General features: G+C 46.3%; 1 protein-coding gene across 1 annotated transcript; it reads left to right on the top strand.

The window, feature by feature from the left end:
• The first annotated feature begins 4,223 nt into the window (after positions 1 to 4,223).
• On the top strand, positions 4,224 to 5,339 carry KCNJ1 (potassium inwardly rectifying channel subfamily J member 1). Its single transcript, XM_009479343.2, has one exon. The coding sequence runs from the start codon at positions 4,224 to 4,226 to the stop codon at positions 5,337 to 5,339; it is 1,116 nt and encodes a 371-aa protein (XP_009477618.1).
• Positions 5,340 to 14,767: the final 9,428 nt, after the last annotated feature.

Raw genomic sequence — 14,767 nt, 5'->3', positions numbered from 1 at the left:
TGCTTTTCATTTATGCTGTCTCCCCCTAATGATTTGGTTCTGCCAACTTTGCTGATACATCCATTGCTGCAAGGGAAGAAACACGTGTGAAGCCACAGATCTCAGAATTCCCATGAAACAGCAGCTGACAGAACTTTGTTCTTGTCAGGCCCCCATCAAACGTTAAACACCTTCCCCTTCCTTCACTCACTGATCTCCTCAAGTGCTGCACGTGGCTGAGATTAAAGCCATTTCCCTGGATTAATGCGCTCCGCACACAGCGTTGCGGAAAGGACTTACCCAAAGAACAATTAAAGCGCCTGGTCATTATCCCCCACATTCAAAATTTTTCAAAACAAAACAATTGAAAGCAAGTAGGAGTGAAGAGGACCACTCAGTTACATTTCTGGGTGAGCAGAGGAACTCCAGCTGGTATGTAGCAGCCAGGAACTGTAATGATTGTTGTTACCTACTTGCAGGAATGCAGGGAAAGGAAAAGGTAGAAATGCATCTGTTAAGAACTAACTTTCTGGGCATTTATCAAATATTCTGCGTAGAGGGACTGCTAGATTAGTTAGGAAAGGTCAGGAATTTGAGAACAGAAATCCCAAAGTTTCTGCTTCCTCTAGCGATCACCGTGAAATGCAAGACTGGAACAGGGAAGTGGAGACTCCTTGTTTTCATAGCTAACCTTGATGTGTCTTCTTTATTCATTGAGTAGTTTTATTAGTAAATGCCCCATGGTCTAAGATTACATGCAGTGCACCTTCTATAAACATATTATGCCTGGGGACAGCAGCAACTTTGCTAACTCCTGCAACAAGGAATTTCGCATGCAAGACAGACAGCAATACTGTGCTTATTTCGGCCCGACAGGAAACATATCCTGGTAAATATTAGCTAAGACATAGTTGGGTTACCTTCGCTGATTTAAACGGAAAGGCCTTTAAGTGCTGTATTATATAACTTGCTTTACATAATCTCCTCTAGACAGTCTGTGATATACTTGCAGCATGCTTACACAGGAGGGAATTTTTCTCCTGGTGAAGCAAATCAGCACACTTCAGTTGTGTGTGGGAGCAAGAAAGATTTGTTGAAGGCAGAATTCCTTTGTCATCCTGCCTGAAGAAGGGTGTAATTCTCCTGCCTCTTTGATCTGCTTGGGGGTAGCTTAAGCAGGGCTTGTAAAACAGCCTCTGAAGAGGGCATGCAAGATTTAAAGAGGCAGGAGAAGAATGGTAAGGTTGGGGATCTATTTTCAAGGTTCCAGTCTAATGACCATGCTGAGTAGCTTGCTCTCATCTCTTCTGTGATTATCATCTGTTGAATTGTGTGTCCAGATCATCAGTCAAATTCCCAAAGATTTCCAATGAAGGCTGAATCAGACCTACCAGAATTGCGGTAGCAATTTGTCACGGGCATGAGAAGACGGGTAGATTAGAAACCAGAATTTTTCTTCAGATTTCTTCTTCACATCTATTCACTAGGATTAGGAGTAAGCCTGCTGTAGGTCACCTATGCCAAAGGTACACGTGTGCAGCTTATGATGCGCAAGGTGTAGCATCCCAGCATTTTGCACACTGTGTCTGTTCTTGTAATGACAGTCAGTGTTCACATTATTGCAGAAAAGGACAAAATGAATGCCAATGATGGCCAAAGGTGCATGTTTTTGCACAAGAAATAGGGGTGTTAAAAGTTAAAAAGTAGAAAACTTCTTGGAATAGTGTGTTGCACAGGAATATCTTATTTTTGCTCAAACTATGCATTAACATGAACATATGAGGAAAATAAAACTTGAGGATTGTTTAGAAAGTGACCTTATTCCCCCCTTCCTCGGATATGTGCTTAAAGTTTAACCTTTGTCAGCTACATTTGCAACCAATAAATTCAACAGCAAAAGTTTAAAACAGTGAAAAGCTACATTACAACAAAAGTGACCTTCATTTTTTTCATCCTAATTTTAATGAGCAGAAGAGAAAGGTGATTTCAGCCTAAGTGCAGAAAGAAGGCAACTGCAGAGACATAGAAACAAATTCATTCTCAGGGCTGTTGATACAAACAAGGACATAAAATCACAGAATTTACCTCTGGCTTTACAAAATGTGGTTAATTTGTACTTAGACTCCATCACTGATAATTTAATATTTTCCCTTTGCTACTGATTATATCTAAAGGCTTTCTCTGGCCCTCCCCATCTCTTCATTATGTCTAATGGAAAGATTTCTGTTTTCGCCAACTAAAACATTAGGCAACTTCTCTAAGTTAATCTAGATGCCTACAGAGTAAAGGAAAGAAAGACTTTGCCAAAGAGCCATTCGTTCCTTCATAAAACAATTGTGGTGAGAAGGTAAGTGGACCCTCAGAGAGTGCATATGCTTCCTTTACTGTCTATTAGGAGTCAGCCATACAACTGGCATAGGCAATTATCTACCATTTAAATGGCTGAAGTTTAATAAGACAAATTTCACATGAAATAACTCACATCAGTACATCTAATCCACTACATGCCTGTGGTTTATCCCCATTTTGGACATATGAAATTAGGGCTTAAGCTAAACGACTCTTGCCACAGATATTTAAGCACATTATTACCCCCGAAATCAAGCGATTTGATCCATTTGATAACAATTTGAGCCCAAGCATTTTGCTCCCAGCCAAAAAAGAAGCCTGGGTGGGACAGTGATATGATGCAGGGCTTCAGATAAGTGTTGTAGCATATTTAGCTTGCATCTAAAGAAAAAAAATCTTTCCAGGGGTTGTTTTAGTGTCATCCTCTATTGGCAAGGGTAATGAGGCAGTAAAGTAACAGTAGTGAACCATTGCAAAGCGCCCAGCATCTCCTGATCTGAGATGCACTCTTCAAGTCCAGGTCCTTCTAAAGAAATCATCATCCATGGCAGCTGCAGGTCCCCAAAACATTCAGGGCTCTGTGTGGCTGGGGATGCTATGTCCTTCGAGACACAGTAAACTCTGAACATGCTTTGTGTGAGTCACCAGTGAGAATATTTTCCCCTCAAGTTCTTGTTTCAGTTGGTTTTAAGCTGAAGCATTTTGCCCCCAAGAAATATGATTACAATACACAGTTAAATTCAGCTACATGAGAAAAAATTTGTTTAAGGCTAAATAAATAGGCACACAGGAGTACACTTTCAGGGTGGGCTAGCACTGTGCACTAATCAAACACATCCTCTCTAGCAAGGAAACACATTTTATGCTTGAAGGGTGATCAACTCTGAAATCAATTATCTCTTCTAAGAACATTCCTAAGTTTGGGGTCAAAATTGGACCCTAGATCTGTCTATGAACACAGCAGGCAACCTAACTCTACAGTGGATCAACCTCTCCCTGCGCCTGCATGTCTGAATAACTCCAAGACTGGGAATTTTCCAAATATAGGTTTATCTGAATTCCAGTCTGAACACATCTGCAGTATCTTCTCCATCAATGACTTGTATCCCTCGGTCTCTTGTTAACATGGCCAATAATAAAGGACAAAATTAACAGGGGCACAGATCTACACTTTCCTTTAAGAATGGATTTCTGATTCTTTAGTCTTAGCATTGCCTTTGTGGTGAGCAAACATTCAATTCTCCTGCTGCTGAAATTTAATCTTTTCTTTTATTCTCACCTAAAAGTCCTGTTTGAGATGCTTTTGAGATTCCAGAGTTTGAAATTCACACCCTCAAACCCAGTCTATAACTATGTTAAAAATAACTGCATATCTGGCTTAATTATGCCTTCTGCATCTACCCTCATTTCTTCCTAAATTCGCTATGCACATCACATCCAGGGTCTCCTAATGCCAATCTACACACACACATTTGCATAGACAGGCCCCACTTCATCTTCTACAAGGCAGAAAGACCTCCTCAAAACCCAGCCACTCCCCACCAGTTTTCCCAGCTTATGTCCACAATGAAGGTACCTGCTTCTCTATGCCTCCACTTACTCAACCAAGCAGAGGACAATATTAACAGCTGACTGATTCGAAGTTTACTGAGCAAGCCAAAATGATTATTTTTTGCTGGAATGCTCCTTAGGCAAGAATCTGTTAGTTTCCTCATATACATACTGGAACTTTTCCCCACCAGCTGAGGTAAAATATGTAAATTATATAGCTTTTTCCTAAACAAGCGTCTTGAGACTTCGTCAGAATTTGCTTCCCGCCTGCGGGTAGAAATGAAACCTGCATTACCCATAATGTTTATCGTTTCTTACTCTCCAGAACACTGTCAGCAGAGGGAATGTTCAACTACCTCCGGAAACGCTTTACCAGCCACATCAGAGAACGTAGCCGGCGAAGGGCAAGGCTTGTCTCTAAAGATGGAAGGTGTAACATAGAGTTTGGCAACGTAGAACAGTCAAGGTTTGTCTTTTTGATTGATATATGGACAACTATCCTGGATCTCAGATGGAGATACAAAATGACTATCTTCATTTCAGCATTCTTAGGCAGCTGGTTTCTATTTGGTCTCCTCTGGTATGTCGTGGCATACATACACAAAGATCTTCCAGAATTCAATCCTTCCATAAATCACACCCCCTGTGTTGAGAATATCAATGGCCTGACTTCAGCTTTCCTGTTCTCCTTGGAGACCCAGGTAACCATTGGTTACGGCTTCAGATGTGTCACCGAACAATGTGCCACTGCTATTTTCCTGCTTATCTTCCAGTCTATCTTGGGGGTAATCATCAATTCTTTTATGTGTGGTGCCATCCTGGCCAAGATATCGAGGTCCAAAAACCGGGCTAAGACCATCACCTTCAGCAAGAATGCTGTCATCAGCAAACGTGGCGGGAAGCTCTGCCTCCTCATTCGGGTGGCAAACCTCAGGAAGAGTCTGCTGATTGGGAGTCACATCTACGGAAAGCTGCTGAAGACCACCATCACGCCAGAAGGAGAAACAATCATTTTGGACCAGGTCAACATAGAATTTGTAGTTGATGCTGGCAATGAGAATCTCTTCTTCATTTCCCCATTAACTATTTATCATATCATTGATAAGAACAGCCCATTCTTCCACATGGCAGCAGAAACCATTCTGCAGCAAGATTTTGAATTGGTGGTGTTTTTAGATGGCACTGTTGAAGCCACTAGCGCTACCTGTCAAGTGAGGACATCCTACATCCCAGAAGAGGTGCTCTGGGGTTATCGCTTTGCTCCCATTGTGTCCAAGACCAAAGAAGGGAAATACAGAGTAGACTTCCAGAACTTCAGTAAGACAGTGGCTGTGGAGACTCCTCACTGTGCCTTCTGTCTCTACAATGAGAAAGAAGCTAAAGCCAAAGAGAAGAAAGGTTATGACAATCCTGGTTTTGTCTTGTCAGAAGTTAGTGAAACCAGTGACACAAAAATGTAGTTCCAGATATTCATGGGACTGTACCTTTTTTTCATAATGAATTCAATCTTGAGAGGATTAATAACTTAGTAAACCAAAAAAGAAACACAGGTTTGTTTTTACTCTAAAACAGCATTTATCTTCTCAAAAGCCTCAAATCAAAGAGGAACAGAATACCAGTGATCTCCAGAACACTATTTAACTACACTATATATATATTTCATAGAATTTATATTTTTATACCTATGGGACATTTTATGAAGCTGCTATGTTGGAATGTCCAATTCAAGTTCCCAGAGGCATGCAAGTCTGTTTAAAAGCCTCAAAAGATGGAGAGAAACTTTAGGACATGTTAAGAGATACACAGCTGTTGGAATGAGAATGTGAAAAGGGGAGACAGAAGGCAAAGCTAAAGAAACCTAAGGGACTTAGGAGCCAAGACCTCAAAAAAATTTATGTTTCTTGGTTGCTAAAGTCTTCTGTGCAAGCAAACTCTCTGGCTCCGGAACACTTGAGCACTTTTGAACATTTTGAAACAATTCCTTCTTTGAGGCTGGTACATTTACAGAAATGGGGCATTAAGGGCTGGTACATGCTTAGGAAGCTAGAAAAGACAAAGCTTGGGCCATGCTGCTGCATCTAGAACTCTGTAAAATACAGCTTCTCTCCTGTGAAAGCCTTTGATTCCTTTCAGGGAAAAATAGCCAAATGGAAATGAAAAGTGAAAAAACAAGGAGAAGCAGAGACCCACTATGGGGGAAGAGGAATTTTGCAGCTTATTCCTAACTGTCTCGCCCTTCAGATACTCTTCTCTCCACTTCCCCAGGAGCTGGCTAACTGTGAAATTAGGAAACATCTGAAGACAACTGTCCAGAAAGAAGGTGAGTCAGTGGGGAGATGAAGAACACATTGATTACTTCACACCTGGCAGAAAAGCAATCCACTGGGAGAAGAGAGGAAATTCCCAGCTCTAGATGTATCCTTCAAAAAAATCCACAATGCAAACACAGATTATCTTTTCCTTTGAAGCATGAAGGTCTTGTTAAAACAAAAACACAGCATAGGAGCCTCCCACCAACAGTTGGCTTCAGATTTAGTTCCAAACGGTTCATCTCACCACAGCAAAATGTGCATCCCTACAGGAAACAAGTTCTGCTCAGTGGTAGTTAAGTAGTGGTGAACATTTTCTGGGTATGATTTTTGACATTCAAGTTTCAAATGCAACAAGAAGCATCAATAACTTTTTGGTGAATTTCCACTTCCTCACAGCCTTCCCCCCCCCCCCCCCCCCAACTAAGTTCTTTTGCTGAGAGTTCAAGTGGCAGACCAAAGAGAGAGAGGTTTTTTGGGGAACTCTTCCCAGTGATGTAATTCAGCTCATCTATTTTCAACACTGTGGTAAAATGGAAGAATCTTTTTAAAAGCTGCTGGACCGAGCGGTTTTAAAAGAAGGGGAGAATTAAGCAGGTCAAATGATGACAAGACAAAGTTATTTTGCAAAAGAACATAAGTATGGAAAGCAAACTCTGGGAACCAAGAGTGTTCAGGTCTCAGTCCCAGTGTAGTATCAACTCCTTTGCTCTGAACCAACAAATCACTTTAGTATGAACCTCAGATTTGCCATCTGTAACACGGGACATGAAGTACTTAAGCTGTACAAAGAACAATGTTATGAACAATTATGTCACTAAAGCACTTTAAAAGCCAATTCTCAACTGTCTCAATCTTTCCTCTTTTCAACACACCACCGTTACACCCTTCACTTCTAGACGGACAGGTCAGCACAGAAAGCTCTGTTCTCATCACACATCAGAATTACTAAAAATGGCTGCACTATGTCTAGGACTATAGACTGCTAGAACCGCCAGCCAAAACCTTCAAGGTAGTTCACAGATATTGCCCAATATTTTAAGGGTACTGTTTTTGCAACCTTGCAACATAACATCGTCAACTGTAAAAATACTCTTACTGTCCCAATCACCACAGCATCTGAGCCCCTCCAGCCGCTGGTGCATCTCAGATCGGCTGCTCGGAAGGACAGCTGGTTTGTCCTTCACTCTGAATGGCACGCCAAAGAACAAACAGTGAGCTATAGTGGCCATCCACAGAACTCTAGGAGGGAGCAGGGAAGTGAAATGAAGTCTCGAGAGCCCCAGGCTTGTCTGAACCAAAAGGCTACTGTGCTGCTCAGTCCTTCCATAGTTGCTGCTACGTTTCCTTTTTAGGCTTCCTGTACAGTTGCCCTGTGTGTAACCTCCCTAGAAAGCAGTACTGTCAGTATTCAAGGCTTACAACTTATACCTCTTACCCCAGGAGAAGAGATGCACCCAGATGCCCTTAATAAAAATAGAAAGAAAGTCTTCACTGTACAAAAAAGGCAAGTCGATAGGAAATCCATTTAAAAGGTCAAACCCAGCTATGCAATGAGGAGACAAGAAAGATTCCTGTTTTCTTTAGGTAAAGCTGGTTTAGGATGTGAGTGCTAGGAGGGGGAAAAATAGAATCAAACACCACTCCAGTGCCTGTCCAAGAGGTGCTGTACCTCCTCCAAAGTTTAAAGGGTCCCTACACAATGCACTGTCAGGCACTGCCCTTGGAAAGCCATCTCAAAGTCCTAGCCCTCTAAGTTCTTCATTGCACAGCCTTTTAACCTTTTGCCCTACGTCTCTACAGCACAAGCGTGAGGAGGCGTTATTCCATGTCTAGAAGTATTAAGTGCTACCACAACTCAAACAGGAGGTACTTGATCTCGCTGCAAGGATGATTGCCTGTTGTTCGCTCTATTCTGACAGCTGCACCTGCCCCAAGAGCTAGCTATGCTGCCTACAGTAAGGGAAGGGTGATTGCATTCTTCTACATGTTTTGGTGTTACAGAGCGGGGACTGGCTACTGCACCAACAGAGAAGGTACAAGGGGGACATATCCAAAGTTGACAGGGCCATGGCTGAGCTATCAAGCTTACTTAGAGGGGGATCATACCGGGACCTAAATGGGAATCTCGGAACGAAACCCTCCTCCCATGAGCCTCCTGCTGATTGTCACTTCAGGAAACGCCTGCCAGTCCCCGCCTGCCAGCGGTGCACCAGGCGGGAGATAGAGCACTGCAGTCAGAGCCCAGCAGCAAGAGAACAATGAGTGGAATTTCCTCTTTCTGTCCAGAGGGGCTGTTTGTCACCAGAGAGATAAAGGCCCAGGGCAGGGAAAAAGGGTTATCAGGAGACACGCTGCACACAGTGCCACTCAGGACAGACTCCATAGGAAATCTATTTTGGGGGCTGTCACCCCTACTGCCATTAAAAGAAAGTTCAGTTAAGAGGATGAAAATAAATTTAATCTTGCTGAGCAGAAGCGGCTGGAGGGAACCACAGACCCGATACTAGAAAACAGACTGGTTTCTTTACCCGTGGCACCGTTTCATTTTTACATCTCCACAGCACTCTTCTCAAGCCTTATGGTTCTCTTCTCCCTCCCTCCCTGTCCATCCAGGCTGCCCGCACTGTCGCAGCCACAGTTAGTCCTTTCCACAAAGAGGAACGCGCTAGGGAGGCCAAAAGCCCAGTCAATACAAAGCAAAGGACCAAAGAGAAAGTCCTGTCTCTCCAGGAGAAGAAATCAGGCCATGTACTTATTGCTGGATTAAGGCCTAACGGATTTAGCTGTGAAAGTGTTAGCCAAGCAGCTAGGCTTGGGAATAATGTGTCTGCACTAAACTTAATTTATCTTCTCATTTCACAAACAACATGTTTCTTCTACTGTATTTATTTTAAACATTCATTCAAGCTGTGCATAATATTTCAATCATTTTGAAATAGATTTACCCTCCTGCTGGCAAACGAATAAGGCATCCTGCTGACTGCTGGAGAAAGGGCCATGAATTAAAATAACTGCTTTTAGTAAACTGACATGTGCTAGTTAGCTGTCTCCACACACTCTTTGGTAGTAACTGGTGAAAAGAGACCCTTAAATAATAATAAAAAAGCCAAACCCTGGCAAACTGTTTAGATACTCATACTGGCTCGCATTGTTGGAATGTGGCAGACCGCTGCTAACTAGCTCACAGCAACTGCCGGGATAACTTCTGCATGTACACGCTTCCTTGTAAACTCAACTACTCACCCATAAACAAGTCAGCAGTGTGCAAAGCCCCGACACAAGCGAGAGCAGCTGAGGTGTCACATCCTCTTTCCTCTCCCCAGGCAGCAAACTGATGTGGTTAGACTCATGCGAATTCAGCTGGGAAGAGCCTTTATTTCCCCTTCCCTTTTATTTTGCCCCCTTCCATTCACCCCCGCCTTGAACCGTCATGGTGCTGGCCCAATTCCTGTTCCCCACACAAGCAGGGAGAAACCACAGCACAACGCAAGGAATGCGAGCGGAGCCCCTGCCGCGGCAGGGACGGGGGAAGCTGAGCAAGTTCCTAAAGCCTCTGGTGACTCCGTGCCTATACACAGCTTCTTGCTGCAGCCTGGGGAACCTCTGTGACCGCACCGACCCCGGCCCTAAATCACAGATAACCCTGCGACGATGCCACTGGAACAGGAGTGAGGAAGGCTAAAGCCCTCTCGCCACGGCTGCTGGAATATACAATATGTTTCCTGAGGCCAAGTTGACATTCCTGCGGTGGAAGCATCTGCCTGGGGAAGCTTATGACTTGAACAAACTCACTGCTGCACAAGACAGACATAAATTCTCCCTGCTCCAGGGAGGTGGACAAGCAAGGGGAGGCTGGAAATGAGACAATCTCGCTTCGTATCTCAATTTGCATACCGCTGGCCAAATTGGAGCCCGGAAAGTATTGAAGCCCTTGCTCTCCTGGGCGCCCGCATCCCAAGCGAGCTCTGCAGAGGCAAAGTTACCGCCTGGTTCTGTTACGACCCACCACAGAGGCAGGCCAGGGTGCCAGAGACCACGCAGGGGTGCTGCCAGAGGGATGCGAGCCATCCCCTCAATGTCTTCTGGCTCGCTGCCGCTGGATGGCACCCCTTACCTCCAGATCAGCCGCACAGCCAGCTCCCAGCTCCGCACCCGCACTGCAGCGAACTTCACGGGCCGAGAGCTGGGGCAATCTCGAAAGCTCAAAGCAAGAATTTATTGGGACTGTTCCTTATTTTATTACACAAAGCTTAATGCATTAAGTGACTTATTTTTGGCAGGAGCTCTGCTGGCTGGATATATTTAGCCACTTCACAGAAGTGTGGGGAGACTTAATTCACTGCAATGAATTCAGAGGTGATGTGTAAGTGGAGGGTCGGGGGCTGTAAACATCACGTCTGCAGTGGCACCTAAGGCACCCTTAACAGAGCCTGCAGTAGGTGGGGTGGGTTAGTAACAGCGCGGCTGGGTCTGGGGAGACCTATATTCCATATGCAACTCTGTTCTGTAACTTCAAACAAGCCACCGCTGCCTGCTTTGAGCCTCAGTTTCCCCAGCTGTTTTAAAAAAAGCAGCAACACAGGCCACCTTGGGAAAGCTTTGAGTTCTAGCTCTGTGTTAGTTTTGCAACAGTGCCCAAAAGCGTCTGCTCAGCTGAAGCCCCCTCTGATCTGGAAGCGTTCCTGGTACGTTACAGCAAAGGATTCACTGCAGCTGTAGCGGTGTTTGTAAAGGTATTTTATCACCTGACAGCCTCTACAAGTCCAAGTGACATCCCTTTGCGCTCCTGTGCCAGGAGCTCTGCAAACACCTCCACAGGACCCTTGGCGCGTTGATCCCCGCGGGGCTGCTCCTCCCAAACGCTAAGGGGGCAGACCCCAGCCCAGAGCCTTGCGGGGCTTCCACGCACACGCAGCCCCGGCAGGCCCAGGCCTGCGGCACCGCAGCTGCCCTGGCCCGTACCTCCGGCACACACGCACCGCCCGGGGCGCCCGAGCCCCCAGGCCCCCGCGCAAGGCTCCGGGCTGCGGAACGACGGCGGCTGGCGGGGCGCTGGAAGGGACCGGCCGCCCCCTCCGCGGTGCGGGGGGGACAGACCCGGCCGGTCGGGGCCGCGGGGCCGGCGCCTCAGCGGGGCGCGTGGGGCCGCGCGCTGGGGGGGGGGGGGGGGGGGGGGGGGGGTGGCGACCGTTAACGGCTCGCGCGCGCCAGCCCCGCTGCCCCAGCCCGCCCCCTGGCGGCCGCCGCGCCCTCCTCGTGCCGTGTGCGGGCCGACACACACACACCCCCCCCCCCATCCCCCAATTCCCCAGATTTAGAATCATGGAATTGTGTAGGTTGGAAAAGCCCTTGAAGATCACCCAGTCCAACCAGTAACCTACACTGCCAAGTCCACACTGAACCAATCAAGGGCAGAGTCATAATTTCATGTGTCCTGGCTTGGGGGCTGGATTATTTTTTAATGAAGGTAAAACCAGGAATCATCAAGGTTGGAGAGGCCCTCTAAGATCACCAGTCCAACCATCAACCCAGCACCCCCATGCCCACTAAACCATGTCCCAAAGTGCCACATTCACATGGTTTTTGAACCCCTCCAGGGACGGGGACTCCCCCACCTCTCTGGGCAGCCTGTTCCAATGCTTGACCGCTCTTTCCATGGAGAAATTTTTCCTAATTTCCAACCTAAACCTCCCCTGGCGCAGCTTGAGCCCATTTCCTCTCATCCTATCACTTCTTACATGGGAGAAGAGACCAGCACCCCCCCCCCCCCCCCCCCCCTCCTGTCAGGCAGATGTAGAGAGCAGTGAAGTCTCCCCTCAGCCTCCTCTTCTCCAGGCTGAACAGACTGGAACGCTTTGGGTGGGCAGGGCCCTTCAGAGCCCACCCAGCCCCACCCTGCGGTGCCAGGGACAGCTTTAACCAGCCCAGGGTGCTCACAGCCCCGGCCAGCCTGGCCTGGGATGTTCCCAGGGATGGGGCCTCCACCGCCTCTGGGCAACCTGTGCCAGTGCCTCACCGCCCTCACTGTAAAACATTTCTTCCTTATACCCAGTCTAAATCTATTCTTCTTCAGTTTAAATCCATTACTCCTTGTCCTGTCCCAACAGGCCTTGCTAAAAGCTTGCCCCCCCCTTCCTGCAGCCCCTCTCAGCGCTGCCAGGCCGCACTCAGGCCTCCCCGCAGCCCCCTCCTCTCCAGGCTGAGCACCCCCAGCCCCCCCAGCCTGGCCCCGCAGCAGAGGGGCTCCGGCCCTCGGGGCATTTTGGTGGCCCTCTCTGGCCCCGCTCCAGCAGCTCCATGTCCTTCTTGTGCTGAGGGCTCCAGAGCTGGGCGCAGTACTTTGTATCCCCAAATTCCCACCAAGCAAAGTTGGGGGCTGCCAAAGCTCCCTGTGCCCACAGAGCTTGCAAGTTTAGACTGGGAGATTTAGACTGTGGCTGTTCGGCACTGTATCAGCCCTGAGCTTCAAGAAAAGTTTCAAACCCTTCACAGTAACATCTGCCCTAAACAGAAACCCCTTGTATTTGTTTTAACTTAACAGGATGGTGTATTATCCCTACAGGTCTTAAGGGTGACAGAAAACCTAAGGGTAGGGCTCAGGTTATTACAGGTACCATCTGCCAATGCTCACAGCACAACCTCCTCCGGCAGCCACGCACAGACACTTGCAAAACAGACCTTGTGCTCCCCAAGGGCTGGAGATGCTCCTCATCCCCACACACGATGCGCCAGCAGCAGCCAGCGCAGGCCTGGAGCAGGGGAGACTCCTTTGGCTTCTGCACAGGGCTTTACAGCAGCACGGAAGGTAAAGTAGATCCAGCATTGGACTTTACAGCTCCAGGAGACAGAAAGTTAACCAAAAGCCAAAGCAAATAACAAGTTTGCAGCAGTTCCTGGAAAGGAAGAAGCAAGCTCTTGTGTTGAAATAGCCGTGCATCAAACTGCCAGAGTCCCTGGGTCATTCCTCTTCCTTCAGCAACTACAACTTAAAATAAGAGATACAGATCTTCATCCTTTTCTGCCTGCTCCTAGATAAGGAGCAGCTAGGTCCCCTCCTCTAAGAAAACTTCCCCTGCCCAAAAAAACCTTCCTGCTTGTTTGCTGCAGTTATTTATACTGGCTGAAGCAGCTGCTCAGCTGCAAACACGCCGGCCATCACTGACACACCTGCTTGCCCAGCGCCCCATTATGGGCAGCTCCTTCCCCGCTGCGGAGTTGACGGGGGATATTGCTGTCCCGGCCTCAAAGCTGCTTTTCTTTCTTGTCTTTCTTTTTGTGGGTTTAGTGTCGGGGTCTGTTTGCTACTCTCGGAGCCTGAAGAGCGGATTTTTGCCAAGGATCTGTAACTCTCTTCTGGTACGATAAAAGAATCTGAGCTCTATGTGCAGGGATTTCTACCTCTGTAGGTGAAAAAATCGTAACGTACAAGCTAAATTATGTTATGTGTCCTACAATTCTTCACATGACCTTAGTCAGAGGTCTCTTAATACCTTTCTAAAGTGATAGAAAAGTCTGAGCTTTATTTGCAACGAGTTCTGCTTTTACAGATGAAAATCATAATATGTATGTTATGCTAGGTATCGTGCAAAAGTATACAAATAGGGTCTTTGAAGTGAATTTATAAACCCCAGCCCCCGATGTGCCTCCAGACTACAGCTCTAATTAACACCAAATGCAGCAACACTCAGTCTGACTTGGGAGAACCTACTTTGTTAGGATGCGGGCTGAAGCCTAACGAACTGATTTCACAGAGGTCATTAAAAATACTGTATCAGCACAGCAAAGCAGCCTGTAAAAAATCTATTATTGTAATAGTATAATAAAGTGAAGCTGGCTCCTTTAAGCCAGAATTTACAGACCGATGGCTCTTTTCTTCTGACAGTAGGGGTGGGAAACAGCAGCTGTGTTCATCTGTGCTTTTAACACAAAGCTTCAGGCGTAGTCATTTACTGTCATTGTGAATAGTAAGAGTGCAGATGAAATATTACCGGATAAGTCCAGCTTCACATCAAATATTTGCACCAACAGAAGTTATGGCAAATTTCCCACATAGTTAACATCTCATTAGGACTGGAATATACTCGTTGGGCAGCAGTATGAGAAATACGTCCTTCTCTTTACTAACGGGAAGGTCTTAGCACGGGGAAATCCCTCTCCCTTGCAATAGATTTAAGTGCATGTTAGAAATCCACAGTTGTTTGGAAATTCATCTTCGGGGTTGAAATACAATTCTTAGGAATATAAAAGCAGTAAGCCACTCGTGTATACAGAGGAGGGGTTCTGGCACACGAGGATTAGAGATAAAAGTAATCTCAGATGCTTGACACTAGAGGGTTTTGGCATCTCCTAACTTAAAGCATCTAACAAGTGTTTAAGCTGGGAGCTCCATCCTCTAGACTCTAAGCAGGCATTTCATGGGGATAAAAAGCCTTCTTCAAAATACAGTTGAAAGCAGGTTCTAAACCTGATGTCTGTAATTAAGCAGTACCTTCTCGTTCTCCCTTTCTCTGATATGCAGACACTGAGGCAGGTACATCTCGAATAGAAACAGTCACACAGATCCCAGCTCAAGGAGC

This window comes from Pelecanus crispus, chromosome 19 (genome assembly GCF_030463565.1).
Source record: "Pelecanus crispus isolate bPelCri1 chromosome 19, bPelCri1.pri, whole genome shotgun sequence".
In the NCBI taxonomy this organism is placed as follows: domain Eukaryota; kingdom Metazoa; phylum Chordata; class Aves; order Pelecaniformes; family Pelecanidae; genus Pelecanus; species Pelecanus crispus.
Note: the sequence above shows the minus strand (reverse complement) of the source record. Positions and strands in the feature narration are given on the sequence as shown.